General features: G+C 37.3%; 1 protein-coding gene across 1 annotated transcript in view; it reads right to left on the bottom strand.

Annotated features, from left to right (window-relative positions):
- The window catches only part of LOC108358074 (limbic system-associated membrane protein), a gene marked incomplete at its 3' end in the record, with an annotated part of 200,845 nt that overhangs the window by 98,241 nt on the left and 80,469 nt on the right, over window positions 1–22,135 (bottom strand). Inside the window, exon 3 of the mRNA XM_017609207.1 lies at window positions 35–304. Within this exon, the coding sequence (XP_017464696.1) occupies window positions 35–304 (270 nt within the window). The remainder of the gene's footprint in view (window positions 1–34; window positions 305–22,135) is intronic.

Here is a 22,135-nt window from a genome sequence, read left to right as displayed (position 1 = left end):
GTTAGATTCAGTAAATAAATATCAAAAAACTTACATAAAATAGTTAATTGTATATCCATTGAAACTCGTTCTTTAACTCCATTGTCAGCAGAACATTGATAAATTCCAGCATGATGTCTATCCACATTCTCTAATATTAAAGTTGAGCTGTCAGATAAATGCGTAGGCCCGGAAAACACATCTTTCTTAAACCAATAAATGGTTGGAACTGGATTTCCCGAAGCTTTACATTCCAAAGTGACGGTACTGCCCTTTCGTGCAGTTACTTGGCCATTATGAGGCAAAGCACGAAGAGTTGGTGGAACTTGAAATTAAAAAAATACATTAAGATTAATAGCTGTATAACACCAAATTTTTTAGTGCATATAGAGAGTTTTATGGTTTAAAAGGGGTTGTAAAAATGTCATATTGTCATTAATTCCTCAATTTTGAAGAACTTTTCTTTTAACTTTAAGTATAAGTAATGACAACTTGCTTTGACTCCGACATATAAGAATATTGTTTTGAGGGTATTTAGCAGAATTAAAAATGTGCTTAGATTAGAGTTCTGTCGCCTACAAAAGTTCCATCGTAAGTGAGTAAATATATTTCAATAGCAATAGGTACATATTCATACATAGGATGAGGGAAAATTACAGAGAATGAAAACGAAGCTGCCAGATTACAAAAATATCAAAACAATTGCAAACTATAAACTATGCTATGATTAAACATTATGCCCCCATTGAAAGGGACTTTCAATTATTGGATGGTAAGCGACCCAATTTATGTACATATAGCTCGACGTAGTATTCCTGTTGACGTTTTCACAACCACTACGCGTACCTTTCCGTCAGCGCCAGGAACAATGTTGACTATACGGGCTTATAACCACACGTGCGGAGGCATATAATTTTTATGTATCGGCCGCTGTGGTGTAGTGGTTAGCAGTACGCACTTCCACTCCGCAGGACCTGGGTTCAAGTCCTGGTCAAAGTAACATCGCAAAAAGTAGAAAACAAGTTTTTTCTTAATAGCGGGTTGCCCTTTGGCAGGCAATGGCAAGCCTCCGAGTGTATTTCTGCTATGAAAGACAGCACACACACACAAAAATACAATCGCCATTCGGAGTCGGCGTAAAACTCCCTTTTGTGTGAGAACATCAAGGCGCACGCCAGAAAGGAGAAGCTCGGCCAAACACTAAGATATGTGTAAGCGGAAATCTATTATTATTATCCATATATTATTCTGAAACAAGGCGCTTATTCCCAGCGATCTACAAATTATACATCAAATTAAAGTGCTCGATCTGAAACTTTGCACAAACTTTTCATATTTAAGATTCATTGAACCATTTTCGAAATATTTGCGTCGAAAGATTTAAAAATTTGTACATTGAGCAAAGCATTGCTACGTTCATTTCGATAGGCAGCGTCTCAGCGGGACGTAAGAGAATGAAAAATTGTTCCATTTATTCGCTTTCGTCTCTGTTTTTGTTTCATAGCGCTACAGCGGAAGATCTGCAAAGAAAATGTTCCCTTTGGCTCTGTACGTATGTACATACCCAACGTAGTTGCATATCCATATGCATATTTATACACAGCACCAAAAACAACATTGCTGCAGGGCTGTGCGCTTTATTTTGATTTGAGCATTGTTATTTTCCATTTATTCGTTTTCGTACCTGTGTTGGTTTCATATCGAGCAAAGCATTGCTATGTTCGTGCGAATGTGATACAGCGGAAGATCTGCAAAACAAAAATGGTGCTTTTGCCTCTCCATATAGAAATCTTACACGGTTTATCTCGATGTTTTTTTCTGAAACAAATATGGTTCTATTTGTATTATAAATCTATATAAGCATCTATATATATTCGTACGCAGAAAATTTTCTTTCAAATTAAGGTTCTGGATCTGAAACTTTGCCCAAATATTTTCGATATGAGAGTTTTAAAATTGTAAAAATGTAAAACTGAATCTCACAAACGCATTCTCATTTTCACCAATTTTGAACATTTCATTTCCTTATTTTGAATTTTGTATAATTTTAAAATGCTTGAAACTTAAAAGACCGCTTGGCGGGCGAACTGAGGGAACGGTAAAGTATTTTAAACTCTCGATAAATTTGCGTTTCAGAGAATCTGGCTATTTCAGTTTTCTCTTGCGGGTTACAGAGGGCGCGAACTTCCGCCAGACTCAAAAATTAAGATTATTGCCACAAGAGATTATTTTGCGAGATTTAGCCGATTGGGTATTTGAACCTCAGCCTGGTGTAATTAATCAAAACCACTTGAAGGATCGATCAATTTCGCGTCCACAAAATAAGCACTGTACGATAGTTAGTAAAGAAATGGTTAATGTGTTGCCCGGAGTAGAAATGGCGTCGATATCTGCTGCCCTTTCTGAATATCCACAGGAGCAAATAGAAGTAGGGGAGTGGCACCTTATGACTTGATACTTAAGTAGGGCTGTCAGACGTCCCGATTTTCCCGGACATGTCCCGGTTTTAGACTATTTGTCCCGGTGTCCCGGTCCAACCTTAAAATGTCCCGGGTTTCGTTTAAGTGTCCCGGTTTTCGATTTGATTGCACAAATTTTGAATACTGGGGGAAATAACGCATAGTAAACATGAATATTTTTTATTTGATTATCATTTTAAAATGTTCGTATTTAAAAATAATACTTTCATACCACGCACGCGTGGTGTTGAATCAAACTGAACATTTGAATGTACATTTACATGTCAGGCTGTAGCCGAGTGCGCGAAGATGCCTATGTATGGCCGGAACTTCTTGACGGCCATTACCGCCGCGAGATATTCTTTTTCTGTAACACTGTACTTGCGCTGACAGTCATTCAGTTTTTGGGAGAAGTCCGCGATGGGCTTCTCCGATCCGTCAGTTTCTTTCTGGCACAGCACCGCACAGTGGTTCGGATCGCAAATCTAGCTGGACGAAACTATTTAAACAAATACTCGTTGATGGATCTTTACACCACTTCTTACCTAGGGGATTTTTGGGTCGCTGATTACGAATCTGAAGTCACTTATCAAAAACCCAAAATGGCGGATCCAATATGGCGGACGAAAATAAAAAAAGTCGGTGGATTTCTATGAAACTGGGTATCTGGGGGTTTTCTGGGTCTCTGATTACATATCTAAAGTCATTTACCAAAAATTCAAAATGGCGGATCCAATATGGCGGACGAAAATTAAAAAAAAAAATCGATAGATTTCTATGTAACTGGGTATCTGGGGGTTTTCTGGATTGCTGATTACGAATCTAAAGTCATTTACTTAATTTACTTCATTTACTTCGGAACGAGCATTTTCATCAGATATTTCTTTCAATTTACTAATCACATAATCACGGACACCTTGTTGTCTTTTAGAAGTTTCAGCAACACTTCTCCAAATGTCAAACAACTCACTTCTTAAGATTTTATTTACCATGACTAAAATTTAAGATCACAGCAAGAAACACAAATAAATTTCAGAAAAAATTTTATAACAGCGCTTAAAGATTTGCATGCCTGTTGTATAATTTTTTAATTTCAGAAACGAGAAAGTTCGCGAGTTACTATTTTTTTTTAACTCTTACATAACCAAAGTTTTTATAACTCCAAGTATTTTTCTGTTTTAATATACAACCCCTACCAACCCCCCCACCTCTCCCGTGGATCCGCCACTGATCTTATATTTATATTCAGATACATTCCTGTTAATAATTACTTTTGAATTTTGAGATTTGACATACCGTCACTAAAATGTAAATATCAAAGCCAATTGGTTGACTTGATTGTCGAACTTAGCCTCTGCATTTGCGAAGGTGTAAAGAATAATATGCAAGTGGTTTTATAACGGCCTTCGGTGGCCTTTACTTTCCTACTCTTTAATTTATTTTTTTAATTAATCAAAACGACGATTTTTCAGAATAAATTTGCTTATACCAATGTGGACATAAATTGCGTTATGACCCCTGAATCTATAGGGGAATAAGTGTAATTTTTTGTTTATAAACTCAATTTGCAATTAGAGTTCTCAAATAGGCGGCGTTGACTTACCTCTTTTTGTTTGTTTTCATATGTTAATGCTTTAATAAATGCAATTTCTATTTGAATGTATTGTCAGGAATGTATTCCAAGTACCATTAAGTATTTTAAAAACAAAAAAAAAATTGACTTTCGTCCAGCTAGATCTGCTATCCGAACCACTGTGCACCGCGCCTACACCGTAATCGGACGCTTCACATTGGACAAAGAAACGCTTTAAAAAATCGGGGTGTCTAAGCACAGGTGCGCTCCTGAGCGCTCTTTTTATGTCATTGAACGCTTTCAAATCTGCCGCGCTCATCGCAAATTTCTTACCTTTCTTTAATGTATCTGTTAACGGGGCTGCTATCGTGGCAAAGTCTTTGATAAAACGTCTATACCATCCAACTTCGCACTTGTTTGATGGTTTTAGGTACGGGAATATTTTGAATTGCTTTGCTCTTTTCTGGGTCGGTCTTAAGCATACCCCCGCCTACAATATACCCGAGGTAAGGCAACTCTTTAAAACTAAATATTGATTTAGTTAATCCTATCGTTAAATTTGCTTCTTTTAGACAGGTGGCTACTTCGCTTAGGATTTGGATATGGGAGTCGAAATCTGGTGCAATGATGAGCAAGTCATCCAGATATATAAAAACATTCGCCTTGAGTCTCTGCGGTATAACGCGGTCCATTAATCGGCATAATCTTTGCGCAGCGTTACATAGCCCAAACGGCATGGCCACAAATTGATACAGAGGCCGGCCGGGTACGGTGAATGCAGTATATGGCTTGGATGTATCCTCCAGTTCGATCTGCCAAAATGCAAATTTTAAATAAACGCTGCTTATATAATGTGTGTCGTCAATGCGGATAAGTATGCCTTCAATATTCTGCAACGGGTACGCGTCTTTCACCGTCACAGCGTTAAGTTTGCTTGCGTCGAGGCAAAACCGATTTTTGCCAGGTTTTCTGACGATCGTGGTGCGGCTACACCACGGACTTTCACTTTCCTCGATCACGCCCAGCTCTAACAGCTTATCGACTTCTTCGCACACAATAGCTTGCATCGCTGGTGACAGAGGGTAGGAGCGATCCTTGATTGGCACGGCATCATCGATCAGCTTGATGGCGTGTTTCTCCAGGTGAGTTCGTCCTAACCCATGCTCTTCGTACGTTCTGAGGGCGCTTACCACCTGCTCCAACCGTTGTTTCTGCTCTGGTGAGAGTGTATGCAGGATACGCCGCCCATTTTTGTCTTCTTCGGACACTATATCATGTTCTATTTTCCTAAAATCGATTCATCCGCCGATATCACTTCCGGGGCCAACTTAAAAGCTCGCCAGAAATCTACTCCTAGGTAAATATTTTGCTCGAGATAGGGGCATACAAAAAAAGTTTTATTATGTTCTACATTTTTATATTTTACGGGGAGAGTGAGTTTGCCTAGCACGTTGTGGATGCGTCCGCCGGCGGTTTTGACGGAGGAGACGTAACGTTCCACTAATGCTCCTAATTTTTCTACAAGCTCACGGCAGCCTCGGCCGAGAATGCTAACTGACGCCCCTGTATCTAGCAATCCGCGTTTACGGATACCTTCGACTTCTTTTTCCGCGTAAACTCGCGGATCACATTTTCCTATATTTCTGATGGACGCCACTACTTTCTGACGCAATATCTTCCGTTTCGGAATCTCTCACGCGCCTTTTGGACCTTCCTTGACACTTGCCGGCATCCCATTACTACACTCTCAGCGAAGATGCGTTCGCATGCCACCAGATACTTTCTCAGGCGTTCTTCGTAGGACGGCTTACTTTCTTTCCTGGGCAACACCTTTCTTTTTGTTTCCTATATTTCTATTTAAAATGCTAACGTTAACTTTATTTTTAGGTGAAATGGCATCGCGGCTCAACTCTTCGGGTGTTGGTGAGTTCGTCCAGGCACTGGTGCGGGGTTTGTGTGGAGCGCGATTCCCCCGTCATAATTGCGTTCCGTGAGGCGTTTCTCGCTGGATTACATGCCGGACATTTCGGTGTTATTACATCCGGTTTTCCACATTTAAAACAAAAAATTCGTCGGTGCATCGACATGAAGTCTGTAAAAAAGTGGCCTTCTGCCCCACAATTCCAACACAGTACCTTGAAAAAAAAGAAAATCGTCCTCCATCGTCAATTTGAACGACCTCATTGACATGTTGGGCACGAGCCATGAAACCACTTCGCAGTGCACGATCCCGACGCAGAAAACACCGTTCAACTTCCTTGCACTCCAATCGGAGCTGTTCGAGCGAGTATGTTGAGATGGGATAAACTATTTTTGCCAATGATTCGCGCAAGCTCCCTTTCACCAACCGGATTATCTCATACTCTGGGATAGGATTCCTCAGCCGAGAGCGCAGTATACCTACCACATGGAAAAACTCGTCGATTGATTCACCCGACCTTTGTTTCCGTTCTGTCAACTCCCTCAGAAGTTTCAAAATCTGTACGTTGCGACGCAAACTGGCGTCGAAGCGCGAATTGCAGACTGGGCCAATCTACCTTGGGATGCGACCGGATGTACAACCAATACCATTCACGCGCTTCTCCGCTCAATAGCCTATCGAAATCGCGTAGGATTTCGCTCACGAACACACGCACTGGTTCTTCAGGTACTCTAAAGGGAACAGGAAATCTTCAATCGACATCGAATCGCGATGACCCTGGTAACTTATCCCCCATTTTTCGATGTGGATGTCTGATCGGATGAGATCTTTGTTATTTTGAGCCCTAGGACGGCTGTATTCGGAGGAAACTGCTGGATTCCCTGCGTCTCCGGTCGGTAGCTGGCGTGGCGGTAGTGGTTCATGGTAGGCCAGTGTATACGCGGCTGAATGCGACACTGGATCGCTGATATTTCTAGTTCCATTGTTAACAAAATTTTGATTTCTAGGTATTGTGCTTTCGGGGCGTCTCGACTCGTTGGATTCTATGCTGGTGTTGTGCCTCCTTCTTTTGTTCACTCTATTCCGGGACCTATGTGAGAACCCGGACGCAACTACTTCCGCACTTGTATCTCGCGATGCCTCAATCAATTCCTGCAAGCTTTCGCGCATGGGAGGTTTAGATGACTTTTCGGGTTCGAGAATCGGTTGACCAAATTCTTTCATAGCGCAATTAAAGCACTTATCTCGTTCCTATGGGCAAAAGCATGAAATCCTGAAGAGATAAAAAAAAATATGTTTGCAAAGGGGTAAAGCACGTTATGATTCACAATTGCTCTCGCTCATTGTGGCCATGCGTCTCTAAAAAAACTCAAAGCTACTTAATTACTGCATTTAGCGGTTACGTATTAGGTTTTGAACAAAAAAAAAACAAGGTTCAAAACTGAGACTAATTTGCATGAGACAAATTTAATGCTCACAACAAAAAAGGTATAAATTATAAAAATGGTATTGTGATATGAAGATGCTTATAATAGTCCAGACTATCTCTGTCCGGCTATGCCATCTAAGGTTTATTGCAGGAGTCAGGATATGTGATCTTCCTTATATACCGATGCAATTGGCTTCTCATTTATCTACTAATAACACAACCAAGTCACCGGTTACGAAAAATCTAACACCTAGTCTGGCTCCCTTCCTTGAACTATTGACTTCTGTGGAGGTTGAAATACATTTATAAAACGAACTCTGCTTTTAATATGTTTCGCTATTCTTTTGTGCTATGCTGGTACGACTAGTAGCGCTTCCCTACGTTCATTTACGGGCACCAATTTCAACCTGAGGCGCAGATGTTATTTCCTGTGTTTTGTTTGGGCGCCATTTTATATCTGTCACGTACACGTTACCGCCCCTTTGTGTTGCTATCATTGTGGCGGCCCTAGCTAGCTCTGAAATTGTGTGGCCGTGGTTCTCAACCCTTGCCACAATGAAGCAGGGCGGAAGTTACGCGTCGTTCATTCACATGCCTTTGCCAATAGGAAGCCAACCCATGCATGGACCGTTCATTTCAGAAGTCGCCTCGCGGTCTCACTGTTGTTCTACTCCAATTGCCTACTAACTCACCCTTTTGCCATCTTCCCCTCCCTTCGAAATAAATTAGTTCCTCATATTAAATTTCTTTTCAATTTCGAATATACAAGAAAACTTTTATTGACAACCATGGAACTAATTGTGTAAATTTAAACAATAAATACGAAATTTAAACAAAAGTTATAAAAATTCATCAAAAAAGTATTAACATCAAAAATTATTTATATGTATCGGCGCCATCAAAAAAAGGGACCAACCAAGTTTATTACAGTTCATAGAACTTAACAAATAGACACGGGAAACCTATCATCCTACCAAAAAGAGCTCTTTTTTGTCGGTTTGCAGGTGTTTCCGGGAGCCGGATGTTCTGCGCTCAGATTAATAATTATCTACCTTGTTGGGTTCTTTTACTGACGGAAAAAAACAACAACAGAAGGAAACTTATGCTATCATAAATGATATCGCGAAATACCACGGTTAACGCGCAAATAAACATATATATGTATATCAATAAAGTACATGTATAATTAGTAAAAATAAAATACGGCAAATTAAGCTAAACCTATGTCCCGGTGTATATTTCACCTTGGACCCCTTCTTCGCTAATGGGATTTTTTTCCTTTTTATGGTTTATGGGATTGTGGTGGGGTCTCGGCTGACCAGAACCATGAAACTCCGAATTCCTCCGATATTCCTATTTTGGAGCTTTTCGCTCTCGTGAACCATAAAATCGCATAAAGCTTTTGTACAAACGGAACACCTTAACCCTAGCACCCACCAGGGAGCTGTGCCGCGCCCTACTGCCTTTGCGTACAACATTCCAAATTCCTGATGTCAGAATCCGTCGGGATTGGTTCAATAGCCTCCGGGTGAGAATCTGCTCCTCCTCAAGCCTCGGGTTGAGCTCACTCCTCCTCCGGGCTAATGCTGCCGGCCACGAACGAATCAACGGGCTTACTCTGCTTCGTTTGGTGTAATTAACACACGCGCCGTTTGTGTTTTTTTTGAGGTTTTAAAATTTGTTTATTAAAAACTTATTTGTCGCCCGAGAATGCCCATGCCTGCGCGCGAGTCGGGGCAGTTAACGTATCAGTTCACACCGCAATCTTATCCTTATGGTCCACTGTGGACTCCTTTATATAGCCTTGTTTTCTACCGCCATCCATTTTAACCACCGTTTTCCGTAATCCGACCCGTTCGCCCTATATCTGTCTCTCTCCTAATGATTTACTCAGCTCTCCGAATCGCCCTTCCAATCTTCCTTAAAAGCTTTAAAATTTCCCTTTTGGAACTTTTGCTGAGTTTGACATTCGTCGATCGACACAGAGATGGCAACCAACGAAAATATCAGGTAAATAAAGATGGGGATTTTACTAATTTCATTAATTTTATTTATTTTCAGCTGCTCCGGCGGTCCATGGGTAGCTACTAGGGACCTTCAACAAACGTCCAACGTGGGGAACACCCACGCCCTGAAAATTATAATACCCCATATAAATTAACAGCCCAGCGAATCAACACTTTCTTTTTTATTTAAACGTCGCCAATTCAAAACGATTGTAGCGTTCGCAATAACAATAAATAAGCCTCAAGGTCAGACCCTAGCAAGAGGATTGCCTAACGCGCATTGAGTAGAGTACGATCTTGCCCAAATACCAAGTTAAACTTAACTACCAAAAGCATTACATGTGGTTTTTATAATAAAGAAATATGCAGATTTCTTAGACCATTGAGCACCCCGATTTTCGGGGATTATTACTAGTTATTATTATTATGATAGCGAGTTGTCCAAGGTGAAATTTGCTATGCGGCTTTTATTCGTGAATATAATCACGTTGCCACTGTTGCCAAAATTGTTGTTTCAGACTCGTTGTACGCTGCCATCTTAAAAAGTGAGACAATTTATTGACGTCGGGTATGACTTTTGGTATAAATTGCATTGAAGTTCCAATAAGAAGGTGAGATAGCGTAAGGACTTGTCGCTCATTTAGGTCATCGGACATGCCTGCCAATGGACGTGGGATAAAAATTCCTGCTGCCTCGGTGATAACAGTTCAGAGCTCTTCATATGTTAACCGAGCCTGCGACAAATGCTTCACGAACAACTGACGACGTTACTGCTGCCTCCCAGAGGCCGCCGAAGTGCGGTGACCGAGGTGGAATGAACTGGAAATCGATGCCCTTAATTGATGCATATTTTAAAATCTGCTTCCTTTTACAGTCGCTTAAAAACTGCTCGTAGAAATCTTTATATTTGTTATGTGCTCATAAAATTGGTACCATTGTCCCAATAGATAGTCTCTGCTATACCTCGCCGGGTGACAAACGGTTTACAGCAGCCAATGAAGGCTTCACTGCTAAGGTCAGAAACTAACTCCATGTGCACGTAACTCACCGAAAAATACCTACTGGTTGGAATGTTGTTGAATACCCGATGAATATATGAAGGATTGGTGTAAACACGAATTGCTAACTTTGCAACAAAGTGCTGGTATACGTTTTCGTTGTTCTTCGATAGGTAAAGTCACGTTGATGCTAAGCTGAGGCCACGTTCTGATATCATCTGCTAAAAACTGTGCACTGCAAGGAAACCAACTCGTGGGGAATTCCCCCGATTTGTGGGGAATTTCTGTTTGCATGGGGAATCGGGGAGTGGGCCGTTTTTTGTGACGAATTTCAGTTTACGTGGGGAGTCGGTGGATGAACTGTTTTTTTGTGAAAAATTAAGTGTTAACTAATTTTTTCTTTTTTGCTTCACTATTTCATAATGAATAAAAAAAGGTGCACAAGAGAAATATAACTATAACTAAAAGTACTGTTTAACAACCCTGATATATAAATAGTCAAGTCTGGTAACGAATAGAAACAATGGAGGCACTATTTACCAATTGTCATTTGAAATTTCTATTTTTGCCGCCATCGGCTGTGATTTTCTGCCTTTCGTTTCTTTCAAAGGTAAATATTAAACAATAGGTAATTGCAATCTTATATACATTACTTCTCGTTCAATTCTAGTATAATAACGTTTCAAATGGCTAAGAATAACCATTTATTTTTTTTAGAATTTTGTTTGTCGCATTTGCATTCATATAAGAATTAACAGAATTTAGTTTTATATCGAAAAAACGCAACACCTTCGGAAACAAAGTTCGAAAGTTTTACGAAAGTTTTGTTGAATGTTTTTTTAAATATTGCACAAAGTATAAAACTTGAATTTGTGTGGTTTTTGTTAAAGAATGAACAATATTTTTACAAAAAAATAACTCAAATTAAATAACAAAAAAATAATCGTGAATACTTGTCAAAATTGGTGCGACTAAAATTTTTTGACCACTCTATGTATGTAAATATTATAGGCACGTTTTTTATTTTTTATTTGTCAACTAACTTTATAATGGTTTAGTTTGGTTTATGAATGCAGAGATGAATTACATTTAAAAATAAAATGAACAGAAAGACCACCAGTATATAAAACTACATATGTACATTTTTTTGTTTGAAAATAAGGAGAGATATCTATGGGTGGGGAATTTTAAGAAATTTCGGGCAAAACCGGGGAATTTCACCTTCGAAATCAGGGAATTCTCAAAAATGAGTCGGCTACCCTGGTCCACTGAACCAAATTTTGTTTGGTAGCTTGGAAGCACTTCAACCGCGAAATATGATGTCCGCTAGATTGCACTTCGATGGTACATTACGCCAGATGACTAGGTAAGAAACTGACTGAATTTCAGATATCCCATACATCTTTATGTAACGTAAAACAGTCGCATAACCGGTCCAAAAAACGTCTTGCTAATATAAGGTTCCAACTTGACTTCACTGGTCCAATTTTTGACTATGCGACAAGTGAAAGCGACTTATGTGCTTCATTACAAGTGTTGCGGATATAAATGCAGCATCTAGAACATAGATGGGCACACCAATACAGTCTCATTTTGTCATGGTATTCGTGAATCGCGCTGAGTAACAGTTGCCACTTTTCTATATTGTACAAAAGTGCGTCGTTTTTTGCGCGTGTTAGAAAACGCTCTTACAAATTTATATTTAATTTGTATTATGAACATGAAACGAAAATAATAAAATATAATAAAAAAATAATGAAGAAATAATTTCAAATAATGAATTATGAAATTAATTTTTATAAGTACATATGTACGTGCATGAAAAGTTTTTTAATTTAATTTCATTAAACTAATGTTTTAAAAAATGATAGTTTATTCAACAACAAAATTCACGAATTTAAAATTTCTAAACTTTGTAAAAAACTCAGTATTCAATAAAGTATACTAAATATATTAAATTGCCGTATCGTACATACATATATACATAAAACCCATTACAAAAAACTTTAAATTGGTTTACACAGTTCGGCAGTTTGACTTTTTTACCATGACAAATAATGTCGCCTTATATTAAAAGAACGATTCCAAGTAGTCGTATTACCACATAACAAGCATTGGGCGTTATTGGCTTTTCTTAAAACCGAAAACTGTAATTGGCACTCATACGCAGCCATTTTGGGCATTGTTACATATATAGGTGGCAACAACGCGCTGAAATTACGAATAAAAATATTCAACGGCGAAGCGTGGTGTCACTCTCATGAAAACTGAAAGCAGACTGAATTGAAATTCGCTGCGTCGTTTCTGTATACGTATAAGCGCTGCGACGCAGACGCTACTCGCGAGTAGCGTTTTGCCCATCATTGATCTAGAAGAACACCCGGATGTATCCGAAAACCCATATACATCTGCTTTGTGTGCTAATGAAGTCAGTACATACCTTGGAGTAGTGATTGAATTGATATTCGCCAAGTCTTTTCGTAGGTCTGTCCAGGTGTCTTGTGGTTCATCATCACAAGCTAATCCGTGTAAGCATACAGACTGCAGAAGCATTTTGCATCGTACGACAACGGGGCTTAACAATCCCAGTAAGTCGAATATTTTCGCAGTTTTAGATAGAACTGATCGCTTCGTTATAAGTTCTGGAGCCTTAACATCATATCGGAAGCAAGACGTGCCAGCAACTGGTTTCCAAAGCATGCCTAGCGCACTTGAAACATCACTTGGCAGTTCACATCATAGGAGCCCTCAAATATATCGGTGCAATTGCTGTTCCACTATGAAAGTTAAATTTTGGCCTTTTCTAATATCTGAGTGAGTTCAAGTTTTCGCTTACGAAGGTGGTCTAAACACGAAAAAATCCACTTACAAAATTTCTCCTCCAATCGGGAAGCTATCGCAATAACGATCAGCAATGAGAACCAAGCTTTGAATCGCCAAGGTCGGATCTACAGACGATGCGTTGGAATTTTCCATCTTCATGTGCTCTCCAAAAGAGACGATACATTTTACAGATATCAGCTTGGCCAAAATACGGCCTTGAATTTATATATGTGTATGTGCCGGAGGATCAAATTTTTTGAGCAGTGTGGCTAAGGTACGCATCAATATTTACTCAAAATTGATAAACACAATGGCTCTGAAGCAAACAATTTATTTTTATATTTGGGAAAAGGGGGTGGCATGTATGAGACATTCTTTTCCATTTCAGACACCAAATTTGGAGTCACATTTTCTATTGGTTTCAAATTTTTGTATGGGTTCTATACATGAAAAAAGCTAACACGTGTTCGAGAATTTTTTTTTCACTATTTTCTTTGGAGATATGATCTGTCAAAGTTTGCATTTTTTTGTGATTCCGCCTTCAAATCGTTATATCTCGGGTTCTGCCCATCGTAGAGACTCCATCCTAACGCTGTTTTAAAGCTAAGGAAACGGGCTTAATATTTCTGTATATAAGATGGTCAAGATTGTCCTAAAGCTAACTTAGCTATTAATATTTGAACTTTTTGAAGTTGATTCGCATAGTGAATACCAGTAAATTAGGGATTTAAAATTATACCATCGTAATCCTTGTTTAATTCTCTACAAAAATAAGTGGTTCAAAAAAATTGGGGTTTTTCAAGAACTATTTTTCAAATATTTTTCTTTATGACAAGATGGTTTATTTTGTGAGAATAAAAAATTGTTTCTAATTTGTTTTCCAAAACTTATGTTGAGATATATTTAGTAAGGTGTTAAACATCGAGTTTTTGGAAGAATTTAAATTTTATTGCAGATTCCTATAGAATACCTATCCAGGTATAATATTTGTACGGCAAGATTTTTATTTAAGGCGACAACCCCCTAAAAATAGGCGCAGCAATTGTAGGAGTAAAGTTTGCAGACGAAGATTTTATTGCAGATTCCTATAGAATACCTATCCAGGTATAATATTTGTACGGCAAGATTTTTATTTAAGGCGACAACCCCCTAAAAATAGGCGCAGCAATTGTAGGAGTAAAGTTTGCAGACGAAGATTTTATTGCAGATTTCGGCAGAATATCGCTTCGTTAGCAACTTTTGTTCCACAACATTTTCTGTGCCATGTGTATATTTGTGCTAAAACCTGTTCTGTTACAAAAAAAATCAAGTATGAATGAAAAAAACGATAGATAAATAAGAAATAATGAGTGGTCAAATGAAAATGCGAAACGGTTTTTTGTATGAAATATAAGCAGAAAAACGTATTACTCAGGTGTACGTGGCATATGAGTAACTTTCTTTCGTGCTCATTTTTCTTAAAAAAAATTGTTGCGTATTTTCATTTGCCCACTCATTATTTCTTACCCAGTGGGAAAAGTAGTAATGCATTCCATACGTGATAAATAACCGAATGTATTTCTTACGAGTTTTACATCTAATTACCGTTTAATATGTAATCAGCATTCTAATGTATTCAAAAAGTCCCAAAAATTTCATATTAAATCACATTAATTTCTCGATACTAGGTAATGCAAAACTGAATGCCCCACTTTTCTTAGGATATCGCCCTCGGGAAAAAATGCATTTCGAATGTGAAAAGGGTTGTTTTAGTGATTATTTTTTCGATTACTATACATTACATTTTCCCACTGGGTATTTATCCATCGATTTTCTTCATTAGTAACTTAATTTTCTTTCTGTAACAGAACAGGCTTAAGCACAACTGCAAAAATTTGCCACAGAACCTGTTATTTTTTTAATTTTTCTTCTGTTAAAGTTTAATTTTTAAAATTTTTTCATTAAAAAATAAAAAAAAAAACTGGAATGATTAATTAATTTGTCAGAAACTACAAGTCCTATCTGAAAGTGATGAATATATCGTTTATGGAGAATTTTATTAGCTTTGATTTGACGTATCTCATTAGATACAAGATAGTTAAATTGGCTTGTAAGATATACGGGATTAAATGGAATCACTTTTTGTTTCAAGCTGAATAACGGTAAATTGTAAATATCTCGTAAGCGTATCCATAGAAAAAAAAATTAACTAGATTTTCGGAATCAGCGAGCAGTTCTATTTAGGTATTGAATAGTGGCATCCATTGAACATTTTTGCTGTAAACCAGTGTTATTTTTTATAAATAAATTTACTGAACTGTAGCTTGTGAAATGTAAACATGAGTTAAAGTTTCTTAGCCGTGAGATGGCCTAAGCCTTAAACTTGAAGGTATGGGGGGGATGGCGATTAGAGCTGGAAAACTATCGATGGTCGTGGCCATCAAGTTTCGGTAGTCGATAGTCACAACCATCGATAGTATCGATACTAACGAAAATGTCGACACTATCGGTCGTACTACCGATAGTTTTGATTAAAAAATTTCAAAAATTAAACAACTTTTATTAAAAATGAGATCAGAATTGCTAAAATATCAAGATATTTTATTAAAGGAACAAAAGTTTATCAACGACTTTTGGCTTCAGGCAGCATCTGCATATATGTATGTATGTATGAGTGAAAACTATCGATAGTGCTTACAAAATCATCGATGTTTTCGATAGTTAAAAAGCCATCGATACTATCGATAGTGCCATCAATAGTTTTCCAGCTCCAATGGCGATGCATAAAGTATATTTCCATCCTCTCCGTTTGCGTCTCCCGTACATTTTTAAGGGATTTGTGTTATATTAAATGTAGGATAGGCAAGACCCACCCCCATCTGACGAGCTGAGTACCAGGATACCCAGCATGCACAACCGTTTACTTTTGATGTACCACCGCAGGACTTCATAACAGATCATGAAGATGGAGATTGAACTGGCGCTTTCCCGCGAGGGCCGCCGGTGTAGCATAGTGTGGTGTTGTGCACCGTATATGCGAGAACGTGATTTTGACGAGCAATTAGCCATACAGTTCCCCTTTGATAAACAATTTATGCATAATGACGCTTGTTTTATGAAGTCAAACCGCTGTGGCATAGACATGCTAGAAAATTAGTTACACCGATGGACGGAATGCTCAGTTGCTTGACAACACGCGCATTTTGAATTTACATTAAAAAACGTTTTGGATGGTTTGGAACAATATTGACATCGAAGACGACGGAGAAATAGCATTCAATAACTATTTCATAAATAGTATCACCCAACACAAAGGCATTCCTGAACTTCCATATTAAAACAACATTGTCGAAAACTTTAATCGAAAGTTTAAGCCTAGAGCAGTTTCATTTACAGGAATCAAAATATGTTTGAGAGAAGTAAGGGACAATACAGATGAGTTTTTCGTAAAACCAAGTGTTCTTCTAGATAAAATTTTGGTCGTTGGCAGTCAACTAGTCATATATTTAATACTTCTATATTGGCAGTAACCTATCTGCGCAATGTGTTTGGATTCAGCAATCAAAGGGAGATAGTTTTGAGCCAAATGTACGTTTTAAGCATGCGCAGGTTTTCCATGTATTAGTATCTGTGAATACCCTGCGCACTATTCTTTCAGAGTATTATAAATCGTAGAGAAATTTTAAGGAATTCGTAAAGATCCCATCCGATTTTTTGTAGAATTTTCTAAAATGGAATAAACTATGCACACTTCCATTCTTTCATGAAATTTCGGAAGAAAATCGGTAAAGAAATGAAAATAATGCTGCTATGTGAAGAGTTTCTCGCAAAGTTTTTCTGAATTTCCTATATTTGTCGTACAGAAATTTCTTTACGAATTCGTGTCAAACACTTCATATAATTTTCTTTGAAGGATCGTAAAAAAATCATTACATAAATCAGATACTCCCAAAGATTTCGTTAAGATTTCGAGAACTTTGGTTTGCAGGGTATATGTGACAAATACATTCGAGCGAATTTGTGGTATCCTCAGTAGCACTTGAAAATAAATTTGAAGGGGATTATTTTTCTCTGGGGTGGTTGTGCCCCGTTTTTGACGATATCTGCTTATAAAAACTGAAAATTTGGGCCGTATGCATAAAAACTAAGCGATTGCTTTTTCTTAAAATTTCATACTTTCCACTTAAATTTATTTGAACGAATCGAGTCAAATTCTAGATTTTAAGAAAAAGCAGTTGTTTATATTTTTTGCATATGGCCCTTTATGATAAAGTATTAAAATTTTATTTTAAATACCTGGAAATTAAACAACCGATTTGAAAATTTTTACAATGATTACCAATTTATTATTTTAGAATATTTAATTCAAACATATATCTCCATTTTTCATTGAGTAAGGATCTACTCACTATTCAGGTATTATAAAATTCATGTAGTTAAATGTAAACTAAAAATTCCCTGAATTCTTCTGTTAACGTTCCGCCACTGCGATTTCTTTTGAATTAAAGTGTAATTTTTTAAATACGATTACTCGGTTTTCCTTTCCTTTTTTTATACATCTTTACTGTAATGTTTGCTGACTAAGAAACTTAATTTTGTACGCTGACGTATGATAGACATTTTATTTTATTATATTACTAGCAAATGCCCGCTTGCTTCGCGGCGCCTAAGGAGATCTTTTGTATTGGCCAATTCAAAAATAGCGTTTAAAAGCAAAAGCAGTCTGTAAAGTGAACATTTTTTTATGTTAAATTGAAACGACTAAACAACGGAATCCTCCTCATACATATGCCAAGAATAGTAGCGCTGTGATTCCATATGGAATACTAATCCCTTTCGTTGTAATGCGTTTTACCTATGGTGGTTTTTCCACCTGTGAGTGCGTAATATTCTTCTATGATCCTGCAACCAATAAAAGTCCTTATACGGAAACTCAAGAGCACAGATGAGCGTTTTCAATTATAGGAAGGCCAAGAATCCTCGCTGCCCCACAGGATGAAAAGTTTTCGCGTAAAATGGCTAAATGAGTCGTGTGATCACATGGTCAGATGTGGTCGAATCTTTCCTTGTCAATTCGCCACTTTTACAATTCGTCTTAATATTTATGAATTGGTTTCTTTGAATCTTACTGCTGTAATAACGGTCGCCTCAAGCTACTTCGTCAATCGGAGGTAGATGCAAGATCACGCTTACACAGTGTTACGTTCTTTATATGCATACTTAATCGCATCCTTGATTTAGCCATGTGAAAAGTAAATTAGCCTAAGATAAACAAACCCCGTGGGGTTTCTATATATTTCGGGATCCCTTTCCTGCAAAACTTTTGCTTCTCATGAAATGAGTACGAATTATGAATTCCAATTAGATTTTATAAAAAATACGGATTTTCTAAATACCTAAACTCCAGCGGGTCCATTTTTAGCAAAGGAATTTTTCATAATACAGGTAGTCACGCTGCGAATTTGAACGAAATCTGTTAATAAATACAACTCTTATAAGTAACTATACTCCAGCGCCACCAGCGTGTTTTCTAGTAGCCTATAATAAGACCTCCGACAATTTGACAGGGCTCTACTGAGTGGTTTTTGGGTTTAGTCCGAAAAACGGAAATGGCTATCATTTTATGTATGTTATCTTCCTTATCCTGAGTTTCGCCCGAAAAAAAATTCACGCAAAAATTTTGATTCCCCCCATAGTAAGTACAAGGAAACTGAATATGTTTCGAATGAAAAAAAAACATAATGAAAGTAATGAAAGTATGTGTATTAACAAAATAGCTTCATAAATACGGCTTTTATAAATAACTCGACTCCATCNCACAGGATGAAAAGTTTTCGCGTAAAATGGCTAAATGAGTCGTGTGATCACATGGTCAGATGTGGTCGAATCTTTCCTTGTCAATTCGCCACTTTTACAATTCGTCTTAATATTTATGAATTGGTTTCTTTGAATCTTACTGCTGTAATAACGGTCGCCTCAAGCTACTTCGTCAATCGGAGGTAGATGCAAGATCACGCTTACACAGTGTTACGTTCTTTATATGCATACTTAATCGCATCCTTGATTTAGCCATGTGAAAAGTAAATTAGCCTAAGATAAACAAACCCCGTGGGGTTTCTATATATTTCGGGATCCCTTTCCTGCAAAACTTTTGCTTCTCATGAAATGAGTACGAATTATGAATTCCAATTAGATTTTATAAAAAATACGGATTTTCTAAATACCTAAACTCCAGCGGGTCCATTTTTAGCAAAGGAATTTTTCATAATACAGGTAGTCACGCTGCGAATTTGAACGAAATCTGTTAATAAATACAACTCTTATAAGTAACTATACTCCAGCGCCACCAGCGTGTTTTCTAGTAGCCTATAATAAGACCTCCGACAATTTGACAGGGCTCTACTGAGTGGTTTTTGGGTTTAGTCCGAAAAACGGAAATGGCTATCATTTTATGTATGTTATCTTCCTTATCCTGAGTTTCGCCCGAAAAAAAATTCACGCAAAAATTTTGATTCCCCCCATAGTAAGTACAAGGAAACTGAATATGTTTCGAATGAAAAAAAAACATAATGAAAGTAATGAAAGTATGTGTATTAACAAAATAGCTTCATAAATACGGCTTTTATAAATAACTCGACTCCATCACCACCTAGCGGGTCCGTTTTTTGCAAGTGCTTTTATCATCATGCTTACGAAATCGGTTCATAAATAAAACTTTTATAAACAACTCGCCTCCCGCGCCACCTAGCGGCTCCGTTTTTGATAAACGTATTTTCCATTATGCTGAAACTATACATTTTGAATTTGAAAGAAATCGGTTCATAAATACGACTTTTATAAATAACACGACTCCCACGCCACCTAGCGGGTTTATTTTTAGTAAACGTGTTTGCCATGATGCTGGTAGTTTACATTTTGAATTTAAAAGAAATCGGTTCATAAATACGATTTGTATAAATAACTCGACCCCAGCGCCACCTACCGAGTTTTCTGTTTGGCTATAATAGGACGGTATAACCTCTGAAAATTTGACTGAGACATATGCAGTAGTTTTGGAGTTAACTCCGAACGACGGAAACGGCTATTATTTTATATATGTAAATATAGATGCCTATTTTAATAGCTCCATTGCCTTAATTCAAATTGAATTTGATTGTTTGAACAGGTGGAAATACTCCTACACGCAGTTAAGAAATAAAGTATTTTCAAAACTACTGCGACTGGTAACCAAACGGTAAATATTGATTTAACTACTTAAATAATTTGAATATAATTTTTAAACAGGTGGCAGCCCTCTTCAAACACTTTAAAAATATTCTAAACGTTCAAACTCAAGATTCATTCGCTTGACGTCCATATTTTAAAACTCTATATAAATTAGACTTTTCAAACAGGTGGCTACCCTCTTCAAAATGTTTACAAACTATTTCGCACTTCAACTTTATCGTCTGGCACCCATACATATTTCTATTATTTAATTCCCTTAATTCAAATTTCATTTGATTTTTTAACAGATGGCAACCCTCATAATGTTAAGTTACGAAACAAAGATTGTCAAAACTATTTCCATTTATGCCCATTTTGTAATAATTGGTTTAGCTTTTTAAATAATTTGAACTTGATTTTTTAAAAGGTGACAATTCTTTTCGAAAAAGTTAAACCTTATTGCACACCTACAGCCAGAGCCTTTTGATTTGGCACTTCACTTTTGAAAATCGAACGAACGGTGTGGATCTGATGGCATTGATTATTAAATTATTTGAATGCAATTTTTCATCAGGTAGCAACTATTTTTGAAAAAGTAAAACCTTATTGCACATCTACAGACCAAACGCTTTAATTTGACATCGCATCTTTGAAAATCGGGCGAACGGTACAGATCTTTTATGCTGCACAAAAAATGCNAGCAACTATTTTTGAAAAAGTAAAACCTTATTGCACATCTACAGACCAAACGCTTTAATTTGACATCGCATCTTTGAAAATCGGGCGAACGGTACAGATCTTTTATGCTGCACAAAAAATGCCTTCGCATATCTATATCTGTATCTATTCTATACTAATTATTTAAAGAGAAGTCCCTTTTTTGTAACAGGTAATCTCGCGAACGGCTTTTCATGAAATTTTGTATACAAATAGCTTTCGGTAACCACCATGTTTTACGCTAAAAAAATTTTACTTTTTTTCGGGTAGGTGGACCAGGGACCGGTCTATTCGAAAAAATCNTCTATTCGAAAAAATCGTATTATAGTCCGATTTGCTTAAAATTTAGTACGTAAGTAGCTTTTTAGCATATATTAGCATATATGACCCATTTTTTCCGGGAAGTGGTCCAGGGACCGGTCTATTCGGTCCGATTTGCTTAAAATTCGGTGCGCAGGTAGATTTTAGCATGTATTAGCATATGTGATCAATTTTTTCGAAGAAGTGGACCATGGACCGATCTATTCCAAAAAATCGCATTTATGGTCCGATTTGCTTAAAATTCGGAACGTAAGTAGTTTTTTAGCATATATTAGGAAATATGGTCCATTTTTTCCGAGAAGTGGACCTGTGGACTGATCTATTCGAAAAAATCGTATTTACGGCCCGATTTGATTAAAATTCGGGACGTAGGTAACTTTTTAGCATATATTAGCATATATGATCCATTTTGGCCGAGAAGTGGACCAGGGACCGATTTGTTCGAAGAAATCGTATTTATGGTCCGATTTGCTTAATAAAATTCAATAAAATATATAAAAATTTTGGGCGGGACGAAGTTCGCCGGGTCTGCTAGTATATTATAATTATAATTTGACAGTATCCGTTATTTCAGATTGGCGCAAAAAAATCTAGCCTAATGACGAATTCGCCCCTTGATATGGTCGTTACTTAAAGCTATTTATATTCGAAATTGCATGAAAATTGGAAAACAGGAATCTATAAGCTTATCCAGGCAAAAAGCTACCTACGTACCGAATTTTAA

This window comes from Rhagoletis zephyria, unplaced genomic scaffold (genome assembly GCF_001687245.7).
Source record: "Rhagoletis zephyria isolate East Lansing unplaced genomic scaffold, Rhagoletis_zephyria_1.1 Rzeph_scaffold_00201, whole genome shotgun sequence".
Classification (NCBI taxonomy): Eukaryota; Metazoa; Arthropoda; class Insecta; order Diptera; family Tephritidae; genus Rhagoletis; species Rhagoletis zephyria.
The sequence above is the reverse complement of the archived record's forward strand: the minus strand, read 5'-3'. Positions and strand labels throughout refer to the sequence as shown.